We start from the raw sequence: 26,638 nt of genomic DNA on the forward strand, positions 1-26,638 counted from the left end.
GGTAGCAGCAGCAGTAGCAGATACAGCTAATTAATATTCATACATTCGTTCGAAACAAATGCACGATTTTGCCCCCCAGACAGAGGAAAGCCATCGGGTTTTTACGTTGTGTAGCTCTATTTAACTCAAAGCTCACCTTAAAACCATGCTTCTCACCTAAAACTATCTAAATTATCCAATTGAGTTGCATAAGTATGTTTTACTCCAAACTGCTTGTCGATGTTAATAATCGACAAGCATATCAAAATCTGCATGTGCACGTCAGCGAAAAAGAAGCAAAGAAATTTTAAAAAACGAAGAAAAAAAATATTACAAACTTCGAGACACATTTTTCCCTGTAATAACAACAATGTTGCTTTTCTTGCTCTAATTGAATCATACCCAATTTTCGATTCTTCGATAAATGCCTGTTCTGACGATCTGCCTAAGTGCAGGCCAGCCCAAAACGATCCTTTTATTTTCAAAACCAGCTCTCAATTTGTGTCACTTTGCCAAAATCTACGGTTCCATTATTTCGCGTCAAATCCGATACCACTTAAGCAGAAGAAAGAGGTAAAAAATCAAGAGTTAATTTACTGTCCCTGCATCCGTAAGCCTAATTTTCCGAACCGATTAGCATCTTCCATCTCGGTTCAGGGAGGGCAAAAAAAAAGATAGCCCCGATAAAGACGGTCGTAGCGGTATTTGCAACGAAACTACCTACACCTGCTGTTGTCAGCGTCGTTGGGATAAGGTGAAATAAAATCCCGGACACAATTATGTAGATGGGAGGAAATTTTCATATAATTGTCGTGAGAGTAAGCAAGCAATCGGCGCAATCTGCGCGAAATCACCATCAAAAGCTGTCGGCTCACGGTGACGACGAACAGCACAGTTCCGTGCGCGGTTGGCTTTTCTACGGGTGCCTGTGTGTATGTCTGTCGTGATGAGAAAGCTTTCTCGGAGCATCATTTTATTGTACACTGTTTTTGTTGCTGTTGCGGTTATTGTTGGCCCGCGTAAGATGATTGGCTTGCTGCACAAAATACCATCCCAAAGCGGCACTGAGGACGCTTAATTTAACATAAACATTAAAGCAATTGTCGTGCGGTTCGGTTTTATATATGGCAGACACGAAAGTGAAGCTCGACGCTTTTAAGAACTACCCTGCCACCAAATTAACTGCGGCCAAAATCAACGAAACATCACTTGCGGAGGGTTGATTGTTTTTGAGAAACCTTAGCTTCATAAAAGGGAGATTTGCGTGGATAATCTCTTCAATCCAAGCGCGTTAATTTTCACCACCACCACCGCTGCCACCAAATCCTATCTTTCTGTTTTATTTAACCACGCATAGGCTTGCGTTTATCATTACTACACTTATCCTTATCGTGCGATGCACTCAGCGAAGAAATTCGTTAACGTCCTTGCAACACAACTCCCACTAACAAACACGCCTGCTGCGTCGATCTGAACCACGAAATAAGTGAAGTTAAGAAAAAAAAACACTTACAGAAAAGTACATTTCATCGGTCTGCTCCGATGCGTCCATTTTCAAAATACGCCATTCCATGAAGAGCGAAAAAAAAAGAAACATCCATGAACCGCATCACGGGCCCCGAAAATCAGTCGCCCGATGCCCGATTTTAAGCCGAAGCTTTTGACAGTAATGACCAGTAAACATTACCTTTTTATTCTCGCCCGTCAAAATTAATCTCTGCATCTCGGGAAAAACTGCAACAAACGCTTGCAGTGCGCGCGGATGTACAGCGTCCAGATGGTTTCGTCGGTTTGGCGTGCACATTTCGATGCAATTCCTTCTGACCGAACCCAATCGAGTCATCAATGTGCGATCGTCAAATTCATTAAGCTCGCCCAGGGGCAGAGCTCGAACGATTGGTTCACTGTACGATCACCTCCCTGGATGGTTCCGGGTTTTGCGATCGGGCGAACAAACCCAAACCGCCCTCCGAAACGAAATGGGGATGTGTCATTCAAAGCTTAACGAAGTGACAAGATCAGTGGCCGTGTTGATGGCATGTTCGGGCTGGCTGACTGGTCCACTTGCTAACCGGCGGAAGGGAGACGGGCAGGTAGATCCCAACCGATCGATGGGGTAATCAGCAAAAGTTCAACTAACCCATTGCGATGCTTTCAGCGGGTTGTGCAAGAAATTTGCGACGATTGCATCGTTACTGGGACACGGATAACGTAAAGTAAGTGGTTCATTTTGGAGGGAAAAATTTAACCCCCCCCCCCCCCCCCCCAAACCAGACAGGGAAGATCAATTTGGTGTGATTTGGTTTATTGTCTGAAATACTGGACTGCTTTAAGCTCATCATTAGAGCAACATGTTGAAATTGGGATTAATTTAATATAATTTAATTAGTGCTACGTGAATTCGACCAGAACAACCACGGTGATCGTATTCAATTTATCGAAAACAGAGGACATTCAATGTGTGTTTGGCACTCATGTGAAGAATTCTTCCAATGACCAAACACATTCCATTGCTTTCTCTCCTTTCAAGTGCATGTGTTTAATTGAACCATTCAACCATACGATTCTAATGCTTCCCTGCGATTGGGATACCATAAGAGAACAACAAGATGTCAACGTTAAACATTTAAACATACAGCATGGAATGACCCGACCCAATCCAAACACGTTAATTCCCGCATTTGAATGTCACAAGCAAACTGCTACCATATGCTACCGTAATTACTTGTGTCTTCTTCGCTTCTATGCATCTAACCCTCCGCATATGTGCGACGGAAGACTACTCGAGATCTTTACCATCGCATAAGATGACAGTCGAATGGCGGTCTGCTTCAATGAAAGTAATCATTGTTTTACGATCAATAATTGCTCCTCAGGCGGGGACACAAATGGCTATCCCGTCGACGGGCAGGAAGAAAGTTAGCGTTTACAATAATAATAAAAAAAACGTAAAATACTAATAAACAATCGTAAACACCATCAAGAGGACGGCTAGATGACATCTAACAAATGATGTGTAAATTATCATCGTATAAAACATTTATTACGCCAACTAACGACGACGGACTGCACGAACGGGTTGACATCGTTGTTTCGCTGTGGTCGAGTGCCGTTAAGCATCTCCCTTTGTGTCTCCCTCGTTTGCTACCATGAATTCATACAGCGAATGGTATCCTCTCGTGGGTTGCCAACATCTTTACCTAGCCGTGTACTAATCTTCACTCATTTGTCTCTCGTTTCTTCCTTTCCGTCATTCAGCTCGGGCTCTTGACTGCAGCAACACATACACACACGCACACAAGAATGCTAACGGATCCCAAAATGAGGTCCACACTTGGTCTGATGGGTAGCGATGAAAATGCCATCAAGCAAGAACTGATCGACCCACTGGAGGCTACCGTCCATAGTAACCACCACCATCATCATCACCACCACCATCACCATCCTACGTTGGAAGAACGGCTGCGACTGGATTCAAAGAGCCTCCCTCACAACGAGCTGACCAGTGAGCCAGTGAATGGACTCGGCGTACCGGGCAGTTGTCCACGGCCGGGAGCGCTCCTGTATCCAGCACAAACCACGCAAAACAAACAACCTCTGCAAGGATTCGATCAGGTAGGCATCCCATTCACACTCGATCGAACAAGATCATAAAAATTAGATCCTACCGAAACTTCACACCTTGGGCCTATGAACGTCTAGTATTCCTTAAGTCGTTGCGTGCTAGACACACTAACTGCTGTCCGACATGATAGTTTTGCGTGGGCTGACACCACTGCCGATGCGTTGCTGTTGAAGGAACCCTATTTCCGAGCAGAACATAAAGTAACCATGATTTATCGACAATTCCAGCACTATGACGTTTGTTTATGGTACCAACTAGTGTATAGTTAGTGTGTATTAAATATTACAATAACAACTCTTTTTAGTGAATCAACTCAGAGTGAATGAGTCGTTATTACGAGTCACCTTGTTTAACGAGCTATAACTCGGTATCCATAACTCGAAATTACTCGGTCGGCATCCAAGGGATCCAAGCCAATCTTTATCTTGTGGTCGATAGATGGCACCAATGGCTACATTTTATTCTTGGACGTCCATGCCCTCAGATGTCTGTGCCAGAAGTTATTCGAGGAACCAAGTTCCATACCCTGTTTGAGAAAATGTAAAATTTTCCTCATTTTTGCACCAACTTTTGCCTTTGGTCGGTATCCAACGAATCGCCAATCTTTAACCTGTGGTCGATAGATGGCACCAATGGCTACATTTTTTTCTTGGACAGCCATGCCCTCAGATGTCTGTGCCAGAAGTTATTCCAGGAACCAAGTTCCATACCCTGTTTGAGAAAATGTAAAATTTTCCTCATTTTTGCACCAACTTTTGCCTATAACTCGGTCGGTATCCAACGGATCGCCAATCTTTAACCTGTGGTCGATAGATGGCACCAATGGCTACATTTTCTTCTTGGACAGCCATGCCCTTAGATGTATGTGCCAGAAGTTATTCGAGGAACCAAGTTCCTTACCCTGTTTGAGAAAATGTAAAATTTTCCTCATTTTTGAACAATGTAGCAAAAATTTTAAATGTGATATATTTTGATGGGAATTTGTTGCAATAAGTTTCTTTTCACTTAAATAGTGCTTTAAATTAAAAAAAGAATAAAAAATCAGAAAAAAATTTCAAAAAAATTTTTCACTCGAAAATTTCATAAGGCTTACCCCTTACGATTTTTTTGGGAAATTTTGCAAAAAAAATAAAATTGTTTTATTTTAATGCCAATGGGTTGCAATGAGTTTCTTTTCACTCTAATATTGCTTGAAATGAAGAAAAGAGTCAAAAATAATAAAAAAATCAAACAAAAAAATTAAAATTTTCCTCATTTTTGCACCAACTTTTGCCTATAACTCGGTCGGTATCCAACGGATCGCCAATCTTTAACCTTTGGTCGATAGATGGCACCAATGGCTACATTTTCTTCTTGGACAGCCATGCCCTCAGATGTCTGTGCCAGAAGTTATTCCAGGAACCAAGTTCCATACCCTGTTTGAGAAAATGTAAAATTTTTCTCATTTTTGCACCAACTTTTGCCTATAACTCGGTCGGTATCCAACGGATCGCCAAACTTTAACCTGTGGTCGATAGATGGCATCAATGGCTACATTTTCTTCTTGGACGGCCATGCCCTCAGATGTCTGTGCCAGAAGTTATTCGAGGAACCAAGTTCCTTACCCTGTTTTTGAACAATTTAGCAAAATTGAAAAATGTGATATATTTTAATGGGAATTTGTTGCAATATGTCTCTTTTCACTCAAATAATGCGTTAAACTAAAAAAAGAATAAAAAATCGAAAAAAAAATCGAAAAAAAATTTCAACTCGAAAATTTCATAAGGCTTACCCCTTACGATTTTTTTGAGAAATTTTGCAAAAAAAATAAAATTGTTTTATTTTAATCCCAATTGGTTGCAATGAGTTTCTTTTCACTCAAATAATGATTGAAATAAAAAAAAGAGTGAAAAATAATGAAAAAATCAAAAAAATCAAAAAAATGAAAATTTACTAAGGGTCATTTTTGCACCAACTTTTGCCTATAACTCGGTCGGTATCCAACGGATCGCCAATCTTTAACCTGTGGTCCATAGATGGCATCAATGGCTACATTTTCTTCTTGGACGGCCATGCCCTCAGATGTCTGTGCCAGAAGTTATTCGAGGAACCAAGTTCCTTACCCTGTTTGAGAAAATGTAAAATTTTTCTCATTTTTGCACCAAATTTTGCCTATAACTCGGTCGGTATCCAACGGATCGCCAATCTTTAACCTGTGGTCGATAGATGGCATCAATGGCTACATTTTCTTCTTGGACGGCCATGCCCTCAGATGTCTGTGCCAGAAGTTATTCAGGGAACCAAGTTCCTTACCCTGTTTTTGAACAATTTAGCAAAATTGAAAAATGTGATATATTTTAATGGGAATTTGTTGCAATATGTTTCTTTTCACTCAAATAATGCTTTAAACCAAAAAAAAGAATAAAAAATCGAAAAAAAAATTTCAAAAAAATTTCAACTCGAAAATTTCATAAGGCTTACCCCTTACGTTTTTTTTGAGAAATTTTGCAAAAAAAATAAAATTGTTTTATTTTAATCCCAATTGGTTGCAATGAGTTTCTTCTCACTCAAATAATGATTGAAATAAAAAAAAGAGTGAAAAATAATGAAAAAATCAAAAAATTCAAAAAAATTAAAATTTACTAAGGGTCATTTTTGCACCAACTTTTGCCTATAACTCGGTCGGTATCCAACGGATCGCCAATCTTTAACCTGTGGTCGATAGATGGCACCAATGGCTGCATTTTCTTCTTGGACGGCCATACCGTCAGATGTCTGTGCCAGAAGTTATTCGAGGAACCAAGTTCCTTACCCTGTTTGAGAAAATGTAAAATTTTTCTCATTTTTGCACCAACTTTTGCCTATAACTCAGTCGGTATCCAACGGATCGCCAAACTTTAACCTGTGGTCGATAGATGGCATCAATGGCTACATTTTCTTCTTGGACGGCCATGCCCTCAGATGTCTGTGCCAGAAGTTATTCGAGGAACCAAGTTCCTTACCCTGTTTTTGAACAATTTAGCAAAATTGAAAAATGTGATATATTTTAATGGGAATTTGTTGCAATATGTTTCTTTTCACTCAAATAATGCTTTAAACTAAAAAAAGAATAAAAAATCGAAAAAAAAATTTCAAAAAAATTTCAACTCGAAAATTTCATAAGGCTTACCCCTTACGATTTTTTTGAGAAATTTTGCAAAAAAAATAAAATTGTTTTATTTTAATCCCAATTGGTTGCAATGAGTTTCTTTTCACTCAAATAATGATTGAAATAAAAAAAAGAGTGAAAAATAATGAAAAAATCAAAAAATTCAAAAAAATGAAAATTTACCAAGGGTCATTTTTGCACCAAATTTTGCCTATAACTCGGTCGGTATCCAACGGATCGCCAATCTTTAACTTGTGGTTGATAGATGGCATCAATGGCTACATTTTCTTCTTGGACGGCCATGCCCTCAGATGTCTGTGCCAGAAGTTATTCCAGGAACCAAGTTCCATACCCTGTTTGAGAAAATGTAAAATTTTTCTCATTTTTGCACCAAATTTTGCCTATAATTTGGTCGGTATCCAACGGATCGCCAATCTTTAACCTGTGGTCCATAGATGGCATCAATGGCTACATTTTCTTCTTGGACGGCCATGCCCTCAGATGTCTGTGCCAGAAGTTATTCAGGGAACCAAGTTCCTTACCCTGTTTTTGAACAATTTAGCAAAATTGAAAAATGTGATATATTTTAATGGGAATTTGTTGCAATATGTTTCTTTTCACTCAAATAATGCTTTAAACTAAAAAAAGAATAAAAAATCGAAAAAAAAAATTTCAAAAAAATTTCAACTCGAAAATTTCATAAGGCTTACCCCTTACGATTTTTTTGAGAAATTTTGCAAAAAAAATAAAATTGTTTTATTTTAATCCCAATTGGTTGCAATGAGTTTCTTTTCACTCAAATAATGATTGAAATAAAAAAAAGAGTGAAAAATAATGAAAAAATCAAAAAATTCAAAAAAATGAAAATTTACTAAGGGTCATTTTTGCACCAACTTTTGCCTATAACTCGGTCGGTATCCAACGGATCGCCAATCTTTAACGTGTGGTCCATAGATGGTATCAATGGCTACATTTTCTTCTTGGACGGCCATGCCCTCAGATGTCTGTGCCAGAAGTTATTCCAGGAACCAAGTTCCATACCCTGTTTGAGAAAATGTAAAATTTTCCTCATTTTTGCACCAACTTTTGCCTATAACTCGGTCGGTATCCAACGGATCGCCAATCTTTAACCTGTGAGTAACCAATGAGTTTCTTTTCACTCAAATAATGATTGAAATAAAAAAAAGAGTGAAAAATAATGAAAAAATTAAAAAAATTCAAAAAAATGAAAATTTACTAAGGGTCATTTTTGCACCAACTTTTGCCTATAACTCGGTCGGTATCCAACGGATCGCCAAACTTTAACTTGTGGTCGATAGATGGCACCAATGGCTGCATTTTCTTCTTGGACGGCCATACCGTCAGATGTCTGTGCCAGAAGTTATTCGAGGAACCAAGTTCCTTACCCTGTTTGAGAAAATGTAAAATTTTTCTCATTTTTGCACCAACTTTTGCCTATACCTCGGTCGGTATCCAACGGATCGCCAAACTTTAACCTGTGGTCGATAGATGGCATCAATGGCTACATTTTCTTCTTGGACGGCCATGCCCTCAGATGTCTGTGCCAGAAGTTATTCGAGGAACCAAGTTCCTTACCCTGTTTTTGAACAATTTAGCAAAATTGAAAAATGTGATATATTTTAATGGGAATTTGTTGCAATATGTTTCTTTTCACTCAAATAATGCGTTAAACTTAAAAAAGAATAAAAAATCGAAAAAAAAATTTCAAAAAAATTTCAACTCGAAAATTTCATAAGGCTTACCCCTTACGATTTTTTTGAGAAATTTTGCAGAAAAAATAAAATTGTTTTATTTTAATCCCAATTGGTTGCAATGAGTTTCTTTTCACTCAAATAATGATTGAAATAAAAAAAAGAGTGAAAAATAATGAAAAAATCAAAAAAATCAAAAAAATGAAAATTTACTAAGGGTCATTTTTGCACCAACTTTTGCCTATAACTCGGTCGGTATCCAACGGATCGCCAATCTTTAACCTGTGGTCCATAGATGGCATCAATGGCTACATTTTCTTCTTGGACGGCCATGCCCTCAGATGTCTGTGCCAGAAGTTATTCGAGGAACCAAGTTCCTTACCCTGTTTGAGAAAATGTAAAATTTTTCTCATTTTTGCACCAAATTTTGCCTATAACTCGGTCGGTATCCAACGGATCGCCAATCTTTAACCTGTGGTCGATAGATGGCATCAATGGCTACATTTTCTTCTTGGACGGCCATGCCCTCAGATGTCTGTGCCAGAAGTTATTCAGGGAACCAAGTTCCTTACCCTGTTTTTGAACAATTTAGCAAAATTGAAAAATGTGATATATTTTAATGGGAATTTGTTGCAATATGTCTCTTTTCACTCAAATAATGCTTTAAACTTAAAAAAGAATAAAAAATCGAAAAAAAAATTTCATAAAAATTTCAACTCGAAAATTTCATAAGGCTTACCCCTTACGATTTTTTTGAGAAATTTTGCAAAAAAAATAAAATTGTTTTATTTTAATCCCAATTGGTTGCAATGAGTTTCTTTTCACTCAAATAATGATTGAAATAAAAAAAAGAGTGAAAAATAATGAAAAAATCAAAAAATTCAAAAAAATGAAAATTTACTAAGGGTCATTTTTGCACCAACTTTTGCCTATAACTCGGTCGGTATCCAACGGATCGCCAAACTTTAACCTGTGGTCCATAGATGGCATCAATGGCTACATTTTCTTCTTGGACGGCCATGCCCTCAGATGTCTGTGCCAGAAGTTATTCGAGGAACCAAGTTCCTTACCCTGTTTGAGAAAATGTAAAATTTTTCTCATTTTTGCACCAAATTTTGCCTATAACTCGGTCGGTATCCAACGGATCGCCAATCTTTAACCTGTGGTCGATAGATGGCATCAATGGCTACATTTTCTTCTTGGACGGCCATGCCCTCAGATGTCTGTGCCAGAAGTTATTCAGGGAACCAAGTTCCTTACCCTGTTTTTGAACAATTTAGCAAAATTGAAAAATGTGATATATTTTAATGGGAATTTGTTGCAATATGTTTCTTTTCACTCAAATAATGCTTTAAACTAAAAAAAGAATAAAAAATCGAAAAAAAAATTTCAAAAAAATTTCAACTCGAAAATTTCATAAGGCTTACCCCTTACGTTTTTTTTTGAGAAATTTTGCAAAAAAAATAAAATTGTTTTATTTTAATCCCAATTGGTTGCAATGAGTTTCTTTTCACTCAAATAATGATTGAAATAAAAAAAAAGAGTGAAAAATAATGAAAAAATCAAAAAATTCAAAAAAATGAAAATTTACTAAGGGTCATTTTTGCACCAACTTTTGCCTATAACTCGGTCGGTATCCAACGGATCGCCAATCTTTAACTTGTGGTCGATAGATGGCACCAATGGCTACATTTTCTTCTTGGACGGCCATGCCCTCAGATGTCTGTGCCAGAAGTTATTCGAGGAACCAAGTTCCTTACCCTGTTTGAGAAAATGTAAAATTTTTCTCATTTTTGCACCAAATTGTGCCTATAACTCGGTCGGTATCCAACGGATCGCCAATCTTTAACCTGTGGTCGATAGATGGCATCAATGGCTACATTTTCTTCTTGGACGGCCATGCCCTCAGATGTCTGTGCCAGAAGTTATTCAGGGAACCAAGTTCCTTACCCTGTTTTTGAACAATTTAGCAAAATTGAAAAATGTGATATATTTTAATGGGAATTTGTTGCAATATGTTTCTTTTCACTCAAATAATGCTTTAAACTAAAAAAAGAATAAAAAATCGAAAAAAAAATTTCAACTCGAAAATTTCATAAGGCTTACCCCTTACGATTTTTTTGAGAAATTTTGCAAAAAAAATAAAATTGTTTTATTTTAATCCCAATTGGTTACAATGAGTTTCTTTTCACTCAAATAATGATTGAAATAAAAAAAAGAGTGAAAAATAATGAAAAAATCAAAAAATTCAAAAAAATGAAAATTTACTAAGGGTCATTTTTGCACCAACTTTTGCCTATAACTCGGTCGGTATCCAACGGATCGCCAATCTTTATCTTGTGGTCGATAGATGGCACCAATGGCTACATTTTATTCTTGGACGTCCATGCCCTCAGATGTCTGTGCCAGAAGTTATTCGAGGAACCAAGTTCCATACCCTGTTTGAGAAAATGTAAAATTTTCCTCATTTTTGCACCAACTTTTGCCTTTGGTCGGTATCCAACGAATCGCCAATCTTTAACCTGTGGTCGATAGATGGCACCAATGGCTACATTTTTTTCTTGGACAGCCATGCCCTCAGATGTCTGTGCCAGAAGTTATTCCAGGAACCAAGTTCCATACCCTGTTTGAGAAAATGTAAAATTTTCCTCATTTTTGCACCAACTTTTGCCTATAACTCGGTCGGTATCCAACGGATCGCCAATCTTTAACCTGTGGTCGATAGATGGCACCAATGGCTACATTTTCTTCTTGGACAGCCATGCCCTTAGATGTATGTGCCAGAAGTTATTCGAGGAACCAAGTTCCTTACCCTGTTTGAGAAAATGTAAAATTTTCCTCATTTTTGAACAATGTAGCAAAAATTTTAAATGTGATATATTTTGATGGGAATTTGTTGCAATAAGTTTCTTTTCACTTAAATAGTGCTTTAAATTAAAAAAAGAATAAAAAATCAGAAAAAAATTTCAAAAAAATTTTTCACTCGAAAATTTCATAAGGCTTACCCCTTACGATTTTTTTGGGAAATTTTGCAAAAAAAATAAAATTGTTTTATTTTAATGCCAATGGGTTGCAATGAGTTTCTTTTCACTCTAATATTGCTTGAAATGAAGAAAAGAGTCAAAAATAATAAAAAAATCAAACAAAAAAATTAAAATTTTCCTCATTTTTGCACCAACTTTTGCCTATAACTCGGTCGGTATCCAACGGATCGCCAATCTTTAACCTTTGGTCGATAGATGGCACCAATGGCTACATTTTCTTCTTGGACAGCCATGCCCTCAGATGTCTGTGCCAGAAGTTATTCCAGGAACCAAGTTCCATACCCTGTTTGAGAAAATGTAAAATTTTTCTCATTTTTGCACCAACTTTTGCCTATAACTCGGTCGGTATCCAACGGATCGCCAAACTTTAACCTGTGGTCGATAGATGGCATCAATGGCTACATTTTCTTCTTGGACGGCCATGCCCTCAGATGTCTGTGCCAGAAGTTATTCGAGGAACCAAGTTCCTTACCCTGTTTTTGAACAATTTAGCAAAATTGAAAAATGTGATATATTTTAATGGGAATTTGTTGCAATATGTCTCTTTTCACTCAAATAATGCGTTAAACTAAAAAAAGAATAAAAAATCGAAAAAAAAATCGAAAAAAAATTTCAACTCGAAAATTTCATAAGGCTTACCCCTTACGATTTTTTTGAGAAATTTTGCAAAAAAAATAAAATTGTTTTATTTTAATCCCAATTGGTTGCAATGAGTTTCTTTTCACTCAAATAATGATTGAAATAAAAAAAAGAGTGAAAAATAATGAAAAAATCAAAAAAATCAAAAAAATGAAAATTTACTAAGGGTCATTTTTGCACCAACTTTTGCCTATAACTCGGTCGGTATCCAACGGATCGCCAATCTTTAACCTGTGGTCCATAGATGGCATCAATGGCTACATTTTCTTCTTGGACGGCCATGCCCTCAGATGTCTGTGCCAGAAGTTATTCGAGGAACCAAGTTCCTTACCCTGTTTGAGAAAATGTAAAATTTTTCTCATTTTTGCACCAAATTTTGCCTATAACTCGGTCGGTATCCAACGGATCGCCAATCTTTAACCTGTGGTCGATAGATGGCATCAATGGCTACATTTTCTTCTTGGACGGCCATGCCCTCAGATGTCTGTGCCAGAAGTTATTCAGGGAACCAAGTTCCTTACCCTGTTTTTGAACAATTTAGCAAAATTGAAAAATGTGATATATTTTAATGGGAATTTGTTGCAATATGTCTCTTTTCACTCAAATAATGCTTTAAACTTAAAAAAGAATAAAAAATCGAAAAAAAAATTTCAAAAAAATTTCAACTCGAAAATTTCATAAGGCTTACCCCTTACGATTTTTTTGAGAAATTTTGCAAAAAAAATAAAATTGTTTTATTTTAATCCCAATTGGTTGCAATGAGTTTCTTTTCACTCAAATAATGATTGAAATAAAAAAAAGAGTGAAAAATAATGAAAAAATCAAAAAATTCAAAAAAATGAAAATTTACTAAGGGTCATTTTTGCACCAACTTTTGCCTATAACTCGGTCGGTATCCAACGGATCGCCAATCTTTAACCTGTGGTCCATAGATGGCATCAATGGCTACATTTTCTTCTTGGACGGCCATGCCCTCAGATGTCTGTGCCAGAAGTTATTCGAGGAACCAAGTTCCTTACCCTGTTTGAGAAAATGTAAAATTTTTCTCATTTTTGCACCAAATTGTGCCTATAACTCGGTCGGTATCCAACGGATCGCCAATCTTTAACCTGTGGTCGATAGATGGCATCAATGGCTACATTTTCTTCTTGGACGGCCATGCCCTCAGATGTCTGTGCCAGAAGTTATTCAGGGAACCAAGTTCCTTACCCTGTTTTTGAACAATTTAGCAAAATTGAAAAATGTGATATATTTTAATGGGAATTTGTTGCAATATGTTTCTTTTCACTCAAATAATGCTTTAAACCAAAAAAAAGAATAAAAAATCGAAAAAAAAATTTCAAAAAAATTTCAACTCGAAAATTTCATAAGGCTTACCCCTTACGTTTTTTTTGAGAAATTTTGCAAAAAAAATAAAATTGTTTTATTTTAATCCCAATTGGTTGCAATGAGTTTCTTCTCACTCAAATAATGATTGAAATAAAAAAAAGAGTGAAAAATAATGAAAAAATCAAAAAATTCAAAAAAATGAAAATTTACTAAGGGTCATTTTTGCACCAACTTTTGCCTATAACTCGGTCGGTATCCAACGGATCGCCAATCTTTAACCTGTGGTCGATAGATGGCACCAATGGCTGCATTTTCTTCTTGGACGGCCATACCGTCAGATGTCTGTGCCAGAAGTTATTCGAGGAACCAAGTTCCTTACCCTGTTTGAGAAAATGTAAAATTTTTCTCATTTTTGCACCAACTTTTGCCTATAACTCGGTCGGTATCCAACGGATCGCCAAACTTTAACCTGTGGTCGATAGATGGCATCAACGGCTACATTTTCTTCTTGGACGGCCATGCCCTCAGATGTCTGTGCCAGAAGTTATTCGAGGAACCAAGTTCCTTACCCTGTTTTTGAACAATTTAGCAAAATTGAAAAATGTGATATATTTTAATGGGAATTTGTTGCAATATGTTTCTTTTCACTCAAATAATGCTTTAAACTAAAAAAAGAATAAAAAATCGAAAAAAAAATTTCAAAAAAATTTCAACTCGAAAATTTCATAAGGCTTACCCCTTACGATTTTTTTGAGAAATTTTGCAAAAAAAATAAAATTGTTTTATTTTAATCCCAATTGGTTGCAATGAGTTTCTTTTCACTCAAATAATGATTGAAATAAAAAAAAGAGTGAAAAATAATGAAAAAATCAAAAAATTCAAAAAAATGAAAATTTACCAAGGGTCATTTTTGCACCAAATTTTGCCTATAACTCGGTCGGTATCCAACGGATCGCCAATCTTTAACTTGTGGTTGATAGATGGCATCAATGGCTACATTTTCTTCTTGGACGGCCATGCCCTCAGATGTCTGTGCCAGAAGTTATTCCAGGAACCAAGTTCCATACCCTGTTTGAGAAAATGTAAAATTTTTCTCATTTTTGCACCAAATTTTGCCTATAATTTGGTCGGTATCCAACGGATCGCCAATCTTTAACCTGTGGTCCATAGATGGCATCAATGGCTACATTTTCTTCTTGGACGGCCATGCCCTCAGATGTCTGTGCCAGAAGTTATTCAGGGAACCAAGTTCCTTACCCTGTTTTTGAACAATTTAGCAAAATTGAAAAATGTGATATATTTTAATGGGAATTTGTTGCAATATGTTTCTTTTCACTCAAATAATGCTTTAAACTAAAAAAAGAATAAAAAATCGAAAAAAAAAATTTCAAAAAAATTTCAACTCGAAAATTTCATAAGGCTTACCCCTTACGATTTTTTTGAGAAATTTTGCAAAAAAAAATAAAATTGTTTTATTTTAATCCCAATTGGTTGCAATGAGTTTCTTTTCACTCAAATAATGATTGAAATAAAAAAAAGAGTGAAAAATAATGAAAAAATCAAAAAATTCAAAAAAATGAAAATTTACTAAGGGTCATTTTTGCACCAACTTTTGCCTATAACTCGGTCGGTATCCAACGGATCGCCAATCTTTAACGTGTGGTCCATAGATGGTATCAATGGCTACATTTTCTTCTTGGACGGCCATGCCCTCAGATGTCTGTGCCAGAAGTTATTCCAGGAACCAAGTTCCATACCCTGTTTGAGAAAATGTAAAATTTTCCTCATTTTTGCACCAACTTTTGCCTATAACTCGGTCGGTATCCAACGGATCGCCAATCTTTAACCTGTGAGTAACCAATGAGTTTCTTTTCACTCAAATAATGATTGAAATAAAAAAAAGAGTGAAAAATAATGAAAAAATTAAAAAAATTCAAAAAAATGAAAATTTACTAAGGGTCATTTTTGCACCAACTTTTGCCTATAACTCGGTCGGTATCCAACGGATCGCCAAACTTTAACTTGTGGTCGATAGATGGCACCAATGGCTGCATTTTCTTCTTGGACGGCCATACCGTCAGATGTCTGTGCCAGAAGTTATTCGAGGAACCAAGTTCCTTACCCTGTTTGAGAAAATGTAAAATTTTTCTCATTTTTGCACCAACTTTTGCCTATACCTCGGTCGGTATCCAACGGATCGCCAAACTTTAACCTGTGGTCGATAGATGGCATCAATGGCTACATTTTCTTCTTGGACGGCCATGCCCTCAGATGTCTGTGCCAGAAGTTATTCGAGGAACCAAGTTCCTTACCCTGTTTTTGAACAATTTAGCAAAATTGAAAAATGTGATATATTTTAATGGGAATTTGTTGCAATATGTTTCTTTTCACTCAAATAATGCGTTAAACTTAAAAAAGAATAAAAAATCGAAAAAAAAATTTCAAAAAAATTTCAACTCGAAAATTTCATAAGGCTTACCCCTTACGATTTTTTTGAGAAATTTTGCAGAAAAAATAAAATTGTTTTATTTTAATCCCAATTGGTTGCAATGAGTTTCTTTTCACTCAAATAATGATTGAAATAAAAAAAAGAGTGAAAAATAATGAAAAAATCAAAAAAATCAAAAAAATGAAAATTTACTAAGGGTCATTTTTGCACCAACTTTTGCCTATAACTCGGTCGGTATCCAACGGATCGCCAATCTTTAACCTGTGGTCCATAGATGGCATCAATGGCTACATTTTCTTCTTGGACGGCCATGCCCTCAGATGTCTGTGCCAGAAGTTATTCGAGGAACCAAGTTCCTTACCCTGTTTGAGAAAATGTAAAATTTTTCTCATTTTTGCACCAAATTTTGCCTATAACTCGGTCGGTATCCAACGGATCGCCAATCTTTAACCTGTGGTCGATAGATGGCATCAATGGCTACATTTTCTTCTTGGACGGCCATGCCCTCAGATGTCTGTGCCAGAAGTTATTCAGGGAACCAAGTTCCTTACCCTGTTTTTGAACAATTTAGCAAAATTGAAAAATGTGATATATTTTAATGGGAATTTGTTGCAATATGTCTCTTTTCACTCAAATAATGCTTTAAACTTAAAAAAGAATAAAAAATCGAAAAAAAAATTTCATAAAAATTTCAACTCGAAAATTTCATAAGGCTTACCCCTTACGATTTTTTTGAGAAATTTTGCAAAAAAAATAAAATTGTTTTATTTTAATCCCAATTGGTTGCAATGAGTTTCTTTTCACTCAAATAATGATTGAAATAAAAAAAAGAGTGAAAAATAATGAAAAAATCAAAAAATTCAAAAAAATGAAAATTTACTAAGGGTCATTTTTGCACCAACTTTTGCCTATAACTCGGTCGGTATCCAACGGATCGCCAAACTTTAACCTGTGGTCCATAGATGGCATCAATGGCTACATTTTCTTCTTGGACGGCCATGCCCTCAGATGTCTGTGCCAGAAGTTATTCGAGGAACCAAGTTCCTTACCCTGTTTGAGAAAATGTAAAATTTTTCTCATTTTTGCACCAAATTTTGCCTATAACTCGGTCGGTATCCAACGGATCGCCAATCTTTAACCTGTGGTCGATAGATGGCATCAATGGCTACATTTTCTTCTTGGACGGCCATGCCCTCAGATGTCTGTGCCAGAAGTTATTCAGGGAACCAAGTTCCTTACCCTGTTTTTGAACAATTTAGCAAAATTGAAAAATGTGATATATTTTAATGGGAATTTGTTGCAATATGTTTCTTTTCACTCAAATAATGCTTTAAACTAAAAAAAGAATAAAAAATCGAAAAAAAAATTTCAAAAAAATTTCAACTCGAAAATTTCATAAGGCTTACCCCTTACGTTTTTTTTTGAGAAATTTTGCAAAAAAAATAAAATTGTTTTATTTTAATCCCAATTGGTTGCAATGAGTTTCTTTTCACTCAAATAATGATTGAAATAAAAAAAGAGTGAAAAATAATGAAAAAATCAAAAAATTCAAAAAAAGGAAAATTTACTAAGGGTCATTTTTGCACCAACTATTGCCTATAACTCGGTCGGTATCCAACGGATCGCCAATCTTTAACGTGTGGTCCATAGATGGTATCAATGGCTACATTTTCTTCTTGGACGGCCATGCCCTCAGATGTCTGTGCCAGAAGTTATTCCAGGAACCAAGTTCCATACCCTGTTTGAGAAAATGTAATATTTTCCTCATTTTTGCACCAAATTTTGCCTATAACTCGGTCGGTATCCAACGGATCGCCAATCTTTAACCTGTGGTCGATAGATGGCACCAATGGCTACATTTTCTTCTTGGACAGCCATGCCTTTAGATGTATGAGCCAGAAGTTATTCGAGGAACCAAGTTCCTTACCTTGTTTGAGAAAATGTAAAATTTTTCTCATTTTTGCACCAACTTTTGCCTATAACTCGGTCGGTATCCAACGGATCGCCAAACTTTAACCTGTGGTCGATAGATGGCATCAATGGCTACATTTTCTTCTTGGACAGCCATGCCCTCAGATGTCTGTGCCAGAAGTTATTCCAGGAACCAAGTTCCATACCCTGTTTGAGAAAATGTAATATTTTCCTCATTTTTGCACCAAATTTTGCCTATAACTCGGTCGGTATCCAACGGATCGCCAATCTTTAACCTGTGGTCGATAGATGGCACCAATGGCTACATTTTCTTCTTGGACAGCCATGCCTTTAGATGTATGAGCCAGAAGTTATTCGAGGAACCAAGTTCCTTACCTTGTTTGAGAAAATGTAAAATTTTTCTCATTTTTGCACCAACTTTTGCCTATAACTCGGTCGGTATCCAACGGATCGCCAAACTTTAACCTGTGGTCGATAGATGGCATCAATGGCTGTTTTTGAACAATTTAGCAAAATTGAAAAATGTGATATATTTTAATGGGAATTTGTTGCAATATGTTTCTTTTCACTCAAATAATGCTTTAAACTAAAAAAAGAATAAAAAATCGAAAAAAAAATTTCAAAAAAATTTCAACTCGAAAATTTCATAAGGCTTACCCCTTACGATTTTTTTGAGAAATTTTGCAAAAAAAATAAAATTGTTTTATTTTAATCCCAATTGGTTGCAATGAGTTTCTTTTCACTCAAATAATGATTGAAATAAAAAAAAGAGTGAAAAATAATGAAAAAATCAAAAAATTCAAAAAAATGAAAATTTACTAAGGGTCATTTTTGCACCAACTTTTGCCTATAACTCGGTCGGTATCCAACGGATCGCCAATCTTTAACCTGTGGTCCATAGATGGCATCAATGGCTACATTTTCTTCTTGGACGGCCATGCCCTCAGATGTCTGTGCCAGAAGTTATTCGAGGAACCAAGTTCCTTACCCTGTTTGAGAAAATGTAAAATTTTTCTCATTTTTGCACCAAATTTTGCCTATAACTCGGTCGGTATCCAACGGATCGCCAATCTTTAACCTGTGGTCGATAGATGGCATCAATGGCTACATTTTCTTCTTGGACGGCCATGCCCTCAGATGTCTGTGCCAGAAGTTATTCAGGGAACCAAGTTCCTTACCCTGTTTTTGAACAATTTAGCAAAATTGAAAAATGTGATATATTTTAATGGGAATTTGTTGCAATATGTTTCTTTTCACTCAAATAATGCTTTAAACTAAAAAAAGAATAAAAAATCGAAAAAAAAATTTCAAAAAAATTTCAACTCGAAAATTTCATAAGGCTTACCCCTTACGTTTTTTTTGAGAAATTTTGCAAAAAAAATAAAATTGTTTTATTTTAATCCCAATTGGTTGCAATGAGTTTCTTTTCACTCAAATAATGATTGAAAAAAAAAAGAGTGAAAAATAATGAAAAAATCAAAAAATTCAAAAAAATGAAAATTTACTAAGGGTCATTTTTGCACCAACTTTTGCCTATAACTCGGTCGGTATCCAACGGATCGCCAATCTTTAACTTGTGGTCGATAGATGGCACCAATGGCTGCATTTTCTTCTTGGACGGCCATACCGTCAGATGTCTGTGCCAGAAGTTATTCGAGGAACCAAGTTCCTTACCCTGTTTGAGAAAATGTAAAATTTTTCTCATTTTTGCACCAACTTTTGCCTATAACTCTGTCGGTATCCAACGGATCGCCAAACTTTAACCTGTGGTCGATAGATGGCATCAATGGCTACATTTTCTTCTTGGACGGCCATGCCCTCAGATGTCTGTGCCAGAAGTTATTCGAGGAACCAAGTTCCTTACCCTGTTTTTGAACAATTTAGCAAAATTGAAAAATGTGATATATTTTAATGGGAATTTGTTGCAATATGTTTCTTTTCACTCAAATAATGCTTTAAACTAAAAAAAGAATAAAAAATCGAAAAAAAAATTTCAAAAAAATTTCAACTGGAAAATTTCATAAGGCTTACCCCTTACGTTTTTTTTGAGAAATTTTGCAAAAAAAATAAAATTGTTTTATTTTAATCCCAATTGGTTGCAATGAGTTTCTTTTCACTCAAATAATGATTGAAATAAAAAAAGAGTGAAAAATAATGAAAAAATCAAAAAATTCAAAAAAATGAAAATTTACTAAGGGTCATTTTTGCACCAACTTTTGCCTATAACTCGGTCGGTATCCAACGGATCGCCAATCTTTAACTTGTGGTCCATAGATGGCACCAATGGCTACATTTTCTTCTTGGACGGCCATACCGTCAGATGTCTGTGCCAGAAGTTATTCGAGGAACCAAGTTCCTTACCCTGTTTGAGAAAATGTAAAATTTTCCTCATTTTTGAACAATGTAGCAAAAATTTTAAATGTGATATATTTTGATGGGAATTTGTTGCAATAAGTTTCTTTTCACTTAAATAGTGCTTTAAAAGAAGAAAATAATAAAAAATAACAAAAAAATTTAAAAAAAAATTTCAACTCGAAAATTTCATAAGGCTTACCCCTTGCCATTTTTTTGAGCAATTTAGCAAAATTTAAAAATTTGTTTTATTTTAATGCGAAATTGTTGCAATATGTTTCTTTTAACTCAAACAATGCTTTAAAAGAAGAAAAGAATAAAAAATAACAAAAAAAAAATTAAAAAATGTCCAACTCGAAAATTTCATAAGGCTTACCCATTGCCATTTTTTTGAGCATTTTAGCCAAATTTAAAAATTTGTTTTATTTTAATGCGAAATGGTTGCAATAAGTTCCTTTTCACTCAAACAATGCTTTAAATTAAATGAAGATAAAAAATAATAAAAAATCGCACATTTTTGTTTCAACTCACGTATTTACTCTTTTTGCGACTCGACTCACCACGGCTACATGTTTACACTCGTGAGTAAGTGAAAAGAAAGTCGCAACTCCTCGTGGTGAGTGAACGAAACTCGTTCAATATATCGTTTCAACTCACTATCTCACTCTTATTAACTTTGCACATCTCTAGTGTGTATCTGTGTGTGTTTAGAGGGCAGGGTAATATTAATTTACCTAACGTATGGCGCTACTAACCGCTATTACCATTGAAGATTGGTTACGCGAGATCTTTAATTGTCTGCTTTTCTTTTATAGATCTGGGGTCCCTCACGTTCGGATATGAACCAACGGCTACATGCGTCCGTCGGTGGGATGAGCCATTATTGGCCACCGTATGACAGCCAACCCGCATGTCCTACTCCGACGACACCAGGTGATCCTCCGCAAGACACACCAGGTCCCGATGGACAGATTTACACGCTTACCGTACTCCACGAGTCACCAGAACACGGGATTGTTTGGTCCGATTCGAACGCCCTAGACTCTCCTGTCCCACTTGCTCCCGACATTACCGAAACGAATGCTACGTTCGAATCAGCAGTAGATTGCTTCAACTTTGATAATGCTAATTACGATCTGGCGGATTATTATGCCCCCAAGCCTTCAGTACAACAACACCATCAGCAACAACAGACCAACGTTTCGTTGATGGGTTCCTCATCAGCACCGTCGATCAGTGATCATCTTTCCCAACCCGCCACTGCCATCAACCTACATAACACAGTGGAAGGATTACTAAACGAGATACAACTTTCGAGCTTTGGCGATCGAAGCTCGATTGGACCGAGTAACGATATAACGTTGCAAACTTCGGGCCACAGTCTCTACAATGAGCCATCGTCGTATCTTTACGATGGATTCTCCGTAACCGATAGTTCCTCCACAACTCATCATCACCAAGCCATGCTTCCGACGCTTCCGGAGTCCCCCACAGCGCTCACAACTCCAACCACTAGCTCAATCACCGTCGTGGGCAAATTGGACACTAACAACAATAGCAGTAGCTGTCCGTTGGCAGAAATCAATCCTCTTCCATCGAATCAAATCAATAACAACAATGGCACGAGTTCCAGCAGTAGTTCAAGCAGCAGTTCGAGCAGTAGTAGTTCGAGCAACGACTCAATTACCACAGGCGGTAATGGTGGACAGAAGCGAGGTCGCTCGCTACACTACTGTTCGATCTGTTCGAAAGCGTTCAAGGACAAATATTCGGTTAACGTGCACGTGCGAGTGCATACGGGCGAAAAACCGTTCTCCTGCTACCTGTGTGGAAAAAGCTTCCGTCAGAAGGCACACCTCGAAAAGCACTACCAGACGCACCTGCATCAGAAGAATCTCACGAAGCGACCGAAGCCGGTCAAGGTGAAACAAGAGGCACAACAACAGCAGCAGCAGCAGTTGCAACAGGCATTGGAACAACATCTCCAGCAGGAACCCGATCCTGGATTACTGCTAAGCCCGGTGAAAGTGATAGGCAATTGCTGACGTGCGTCGTCATAGGTCTTAGATATGTTAGGCAACATCGTATGCTATACAAGTGCCGCAAGTAGTTAGCGATCTGGATGCCTTGTAAAAAGATGTTTTAAGTAAGCCACTAAGCGCCAAAAAACGTGCTAACGATGATGTACAAGAGTACACGCAATAAGAAAGTTTAGCACGAGACAGATAGGTCGGAAAGGAAGCGGCGAAACTATACGTAAATGTTTTCATTATTATTTATTACCACGAACATTCAAACGATCCCGAACCGAACACGATTCTTTATCTTCAAACCTTTCCATCCCTTAAAGGGATGGAAATGCCTTCCCTTCTTTCCGTGCACCCGAAAGTCCTTGGGGCGGGCACTCTTTAACCGACACGCATTATCACTCAATTTCGCAATGGGTTGTAGAAATGCAAATTTCCTTCTCACATCCCCCGCAGCGATTGGCATTCGCATTCCCGTTCGGAAGCGTGTTGAGGTGCTCTTCACTTTCTGCGGAACTCCGTGAGCGTTTCTGTCTGCACGCGCGTCCATCTGTTTGTGTCTGTGTGGATAAATTGTATTTATGTAGTTATCTATAATTGATGGTGCAGATGATTACACAGATTCGATTCGATGGAATGACTGTAGCGAATGCCTTTTCAGTGCGATTTCGTTTGCAAGCGATCATTAAGCATCAACGGGCGCGCCGATTGTATTGTTGTTTCTTTTGTTTGCTGTACCAACCCTGCCTACCGGTCCAGCAGTGTCACGATTTGTTTGCACCGCGAAATGACATACCGTGCCGTAGGGTCTTGCTTCGGGGCTGCTAATGGCAGGTCCTGGGCGTCTTCATACTTGGCGTGCTTCAAGAATTCCGGCCCTCTTCCGCCTAATTATGCACTCTTTGACCTCCCAGCAGCTGTTTTCCTAAACAAACGAATACACTTCGCCTTCTTCTTGGACTGTTGGAACAGTTTCACATTTGCAGGTGCCCCTCGACATTGTAACCCACTGCGGCTACCGACGGAATTACACTCGTGGATAAACGTTTATTGCCTCATACAATCATACAAATGATATTTAATCACGTGGTGATCGATTTAACCCGCAGGCACACCGACCCGCTCGATCGTGGCATTCCGGGGTGGAATGCCTTGTTACAGCTCCGTGGATGAGCGGGACCGTCGTCGATCGTACACGGGAAACAGAAAATGTTGATTGATTCTTTCGCTCTCCAATTCTACATGGGACAACCTCAATGTCGGCCCTACCAAAGGATCACAGGAACGTCCTGCAACACAAGATACCTCGCTGTATGTATCTGTCTTTGCATGCGCTTTCTCAGTTTCTAACGTCTTACCTCTGAGTGGAAGTTTGCCGCACTCTTTCAGCTGTTTGGCCGAACAACGTGGCGTGTCCTGTACAACCGTTTCATTGAACTTGGAAAAATCAATATCATAGCTCTCTATGTCGGAATTGTACAGCAACACCGGCTCGAACCGTTGTCCCCAGAGTATTTCCGTATTGACGTAGCTCGTCCTTGCCTGGGTTGTTTGTCCGGTCGACTCTACCGTCCCCTCGAGTACCACCACAATTTCGAAGCGCTCAAGTAAAATATCTTCCGCCGAGTATCCGAATAATGGTGACCTTTCGTCGATCCGGTGTACCACGATCTGAGGCCAAAGGAAAAACACGTCCGAAGAGCAATCGTCCGAGGTTAGCTCCAGCTCGGTGCGGTACTGTGGCATCACTTCACGCTCGTTCGACACCTTCGTGCGTATCAACTGCGCCCGAATGTTTGCACCGATAATATGGCTCTTGCGCATGTCGCCGATCCGAAACATCAGACACAGCTCACCGTCCCTTAGCGATATGACCGCATTTTTCGAAAACAGTAACGTCTGGGCGCGTCGCTTCGACCGTGTCATTTTTGCGAACACAATTCCCGCTAGGAAGGCTTGCACCATGACGCCGTGAACGGATTGAAGCGTCATCACGAATACTGCTTCCGGGCATTCTTCTTCCATCGCACGCGATCCATATCCGATTGTGTGTTGCGTTTCGAGAGAAAACAGGAAGCACGACGTGAACGAGTAAATGTTCGAAATGCATGGTGTCCAACCGTTATCCACTGTGAACGATGGTATCAGTTTAGTGAGGGAGAATCGTTTGAGAGAAAGCTTACCTTGAAATGGTGGTAAGTGTTGCTGCTCAAAGTCACCATGGGTGTAAGAGATTAACCAGTAAAGTCCGGCAAACGTGAGCCACGATCCTACGAATCCGAGAGCAAAAACTAGTAATGTCCAACGCCACTGTGCATCAACCAGGGTGGTAAAGATATCTGCATCATTTCACGTGACATCAATTCACATTCAAATAAATAAAGCAGTAGAAGCGTATTATTCCTTTGATGACTTATTCGCTTAGTGCTTCACCCAGTGCGTAATATATGTACTGTATCACTGATTAAATTTATTGCACGACGAACCATACCTTGCAGAAAGCGCAGTCGCTGATGTGGAATCTTCGTAACACTCACATTGCAGTATCCATTCTTAAAAACTGCCCGCTTGCGGGGTTTCTTGTAGCCTGGTCGATAAAACGGTGATCCAGTCCTGTGAGGAAAGATATCACAATAAGCTAAACAGACTGCAATTAAACAAACTTACCTCCTTCCTGATGATCGCACCGAATCGAAGCGAAATGGCGATCGAACAGAACTACTCGAATCCGGTGTAAGGATCGATGGGCTACAGTTGTTTGCCACCGGCCTTTCAACAGGTCTATCGCCTATCGTAAGCAACACTCCCGATTCGACATTATCCGGCAAACGAAGCTTCGCTAGATCTCGCATAATTCTGACCGCATACTATCGTCTCCCGAAACAGACTAACATTTTGCTTCGTAATCCAGCAAAGATTCTCACTGCCGTCAGAGCAATATACGTTGAACCACGTGCATTGGATTAGCTTTGTTTGGTAAAGCTTCATCTTCTCAAGGCAGATGATAACGATACGCGTACACCCACGATCACGACTTATGTTGCGCCATGAGCCATGGTGGATTATTTCGAATATTTAGTTCACCGAAGTGCTGAAGTTTTGTTTCGTAAGTCCTCTTGCTCACAACAACTAGCGGCGAGCTTCATTGTAAGCTATAACTTGAATAAACTATCGTTCAGCTAGTGCATATTTATTCGTAATATTTCTTATTCTAAACAGGAAGTAACATTAATTATTCCCCTTCGCTGTGTTGGTACTAAATACGTTATCTTCCGCTTGGGATGCTCTCTATTGTGGTAAATTTACCGAAAAAAGCGAAAAGCATTCTTCATCTATTCCCATGCGCTATTTCGCCGATCGGCCTAGAGATGTGCAAAGTGAGTAAGATTGAGATAGTGAGTTGAAATTTTGTATTGGTTTCTTTTAAAACATTATATGAGTGAAAAGGAACTTATTGCAACAATTTCGCATCAAAATAAAACAATTTTTTTAAATTTTGCTAAATTGCTCAAAAAAATGGCAAGGGGTAAGCCTTAAGAAATTTTCGAGTTGAAAATTTTTTTGAAATTTTTTTTTGTTATTTTTTATTCTTTTCTTCTTTTGAAGCATTATTTGAGTGAAAAGAAACATATTGCAGCATTAAAATATATCACATTTAAAATTTTTGCTACATTGCTCAAAACGAGGAAAATTTTACATTTTCTCAAACAGGGTAAGGAACTTGGTTCCTCGGATAACTTCTGGCACAGACATCTGAGGGCATGGCTGTCCAAGAAGAAAATGTAGCCATTGGTGCCATCTATCGACCACAGGTTAAAGATTGGCGATTCGTTGGATACCGACCGAGTTATAGCCAAAATTTGGTGCAAAAATGAGGAAAATTTTCATTTTTTTTTTAATTTTTTGATTTTTTTATTATTTTCCACTCTTTTTTTCATTTCAAGCATTATTAGAGTGAAAAGAAACTCATTGCAACCCATTGGCATTAAAATAAAACAATTTAATTTTTTTTGCAAATTTCCCAAAAAAATCGTAAGGGGTAAGCCTTATGAAATTTTCGAGTGAAAAATTTTTTTGGAATTTTTTTCTGATTTTTTATTCTTTTTTTAATTTAAAGCACCATTTAAGTGAAAAGAAACTTATTGCAACAAATTGCAATCCTCAAAAATGAGGAAAATTTTACATTTTCTCAAACAGGGTAAGGAACTTGGTTCCTCGAATAACTTCTGGCACAGACATCTAAGGGCATGGCTGTCCAAGAAGAAAATGTAGCCATTGGTGCCATCTATCGCCCACAGGTTAAAGTTTGGCGATCCGTTGGATACCGACAGAGTTATAGGCAAAACTTGGTGCAAAAATGAGGAAAATTTTACATTTTCTCAAACAGGGTATGGAACTTGGTTCCTGGAATAACTTCTGGCAC

General features: G+C 37.6%; 2 protein-coding genes and 1 long non-coding RNA gene across 17 annotated transcripts in view; 1 reads left to right on the forward strand and 2 right to left on the reverse strand.

Moving 5' to 3' along the window:
* Positions 1–22,520, forward strand: part of LOC125763161 (PR domain zinc finger protein 1-like) — a 195,930-nt gene extending 173,410 nt beyond the window's left edge. For all 5 annotated transcript variants that reach the window (XM_049426001.1, XM_049426002.1, XM_049426004.1 and 2 more), the window contains 2 exons: positions 3,238–3,594; positions 21,004–22,520. In XM_049426001.1, the coding sequence (XP_049281958.1) occupies positions 3,283–3,594; positions 21,004–22,233 (1,542 nt within the window). In that variant the 5' untranslated portion in view covers positions 3,238–3,282 and the 3' untranslated portion in view covers positions 22,234–22,520. The remainder of the gene's footprint in view (positions 1–3,237; positions 3,595–21,003) is intronic.
* On the reverse strand, positions 5,379–20,658 carry LOC125763164 (uncharacterized). Of its 10 annotated transcripts, XR_007418315.1 has the most exons (8): positions 20,151–20,658; positions 17,922–18,164; positions 15,478–15,667; positions 13,046–13,734; positions 12,358–12,547; positions 9,414–9,603; positions 8,726–8,915; positions 5,379–5,796 (listed from the first exon to the last, which is right to left on the reverse strand). It is a non-coding gene; the product is annotated as an uncharacterized LOC125763164 (long non-coding RNA). The 10 variants fall into 10 exon arrangements; XR_007418310.1 differs by lacking the exon at positions 5,379–5,796 and having other exon boundaries at positions 8,498–8,915; XR_007418313.1 differs by lacking the exons at positions 5,379–5,796; positions 12,358–12,547 and having other exon boundaries at positions 8,498–8,915.
* Positions 22,521–23,242: 722 nt separating the features above from the next.
* Positions 23,243–25,115, reverse strand: LOC125763162 (G protein-activated inward rectifier potassium channel 3-like). 2 transcript variants are annotated; one of them, XM_049426008.1, is made up of 5 exons: positions 24,883–25,115; positions 24,707–24,828; positions 24,399–24,554; positions 23,574–24,344; positions 23,243–23,504 (listed from the first exon to the last, which is right to left on the reverse strand). In XM_049426008.1, exons 1-5 carry the CDS (start codon positions 25,065–25,067, stop codon positions 23,371–23,373), a joined length of 1,368 nt encoding a protein of 455 aa, XP_049281965.1. In that variant the 5' UTR covers positions 25,068–25,115; the 3' UTR covers positions 23,243–23,370. The 2 variants fall into 2 exon arrangements, with proteins under 2 accessions (XP_049281965.1, XP_049281964.1); XM_049426007.1 differs by having other exon boundaries at positions 23,574–24,554.
* Between the last annotated feature and the right edge of the window lie 1,523 nt (positions 25,116–26,638).

This window comes from Anopheles funestus, chromosome 2RL (assembly GCF_943734845.2).
Source record: "Anopheles funestus chromosome 2RL, idAnoFuneDA-416_04, whole genome shotgun sequence".
NCBI lineage: Eukaryota > Metazoa > Arthropoda > Insecta > Diptera > Culicidae > Anopheles > Anopheles funestus.

Coding starts and splice junctions, on each gene's coding strand:
- LOC125763162 (XM_049426007.1), bottom strand. CDS start 25,067: ATGCGAGATCTAGCGAAGCTTCGTTTGCCGGATAATGTCGAATCGGGA. Junction 24,829..24,882: donor GTGCGATCATCAGGAAGGAG/GTAAGTTTGTTT, acceptor CTTTCCTCACAG/GACTGGATCACCGTTTTATC. Junction 23,505..23,573: donor CGGCAAACTTCCACTCAGAG/GTAAGACGTTAG, acceptor CTTGTGTTGCAG/GACGTTCCTGTGATCCTTTG.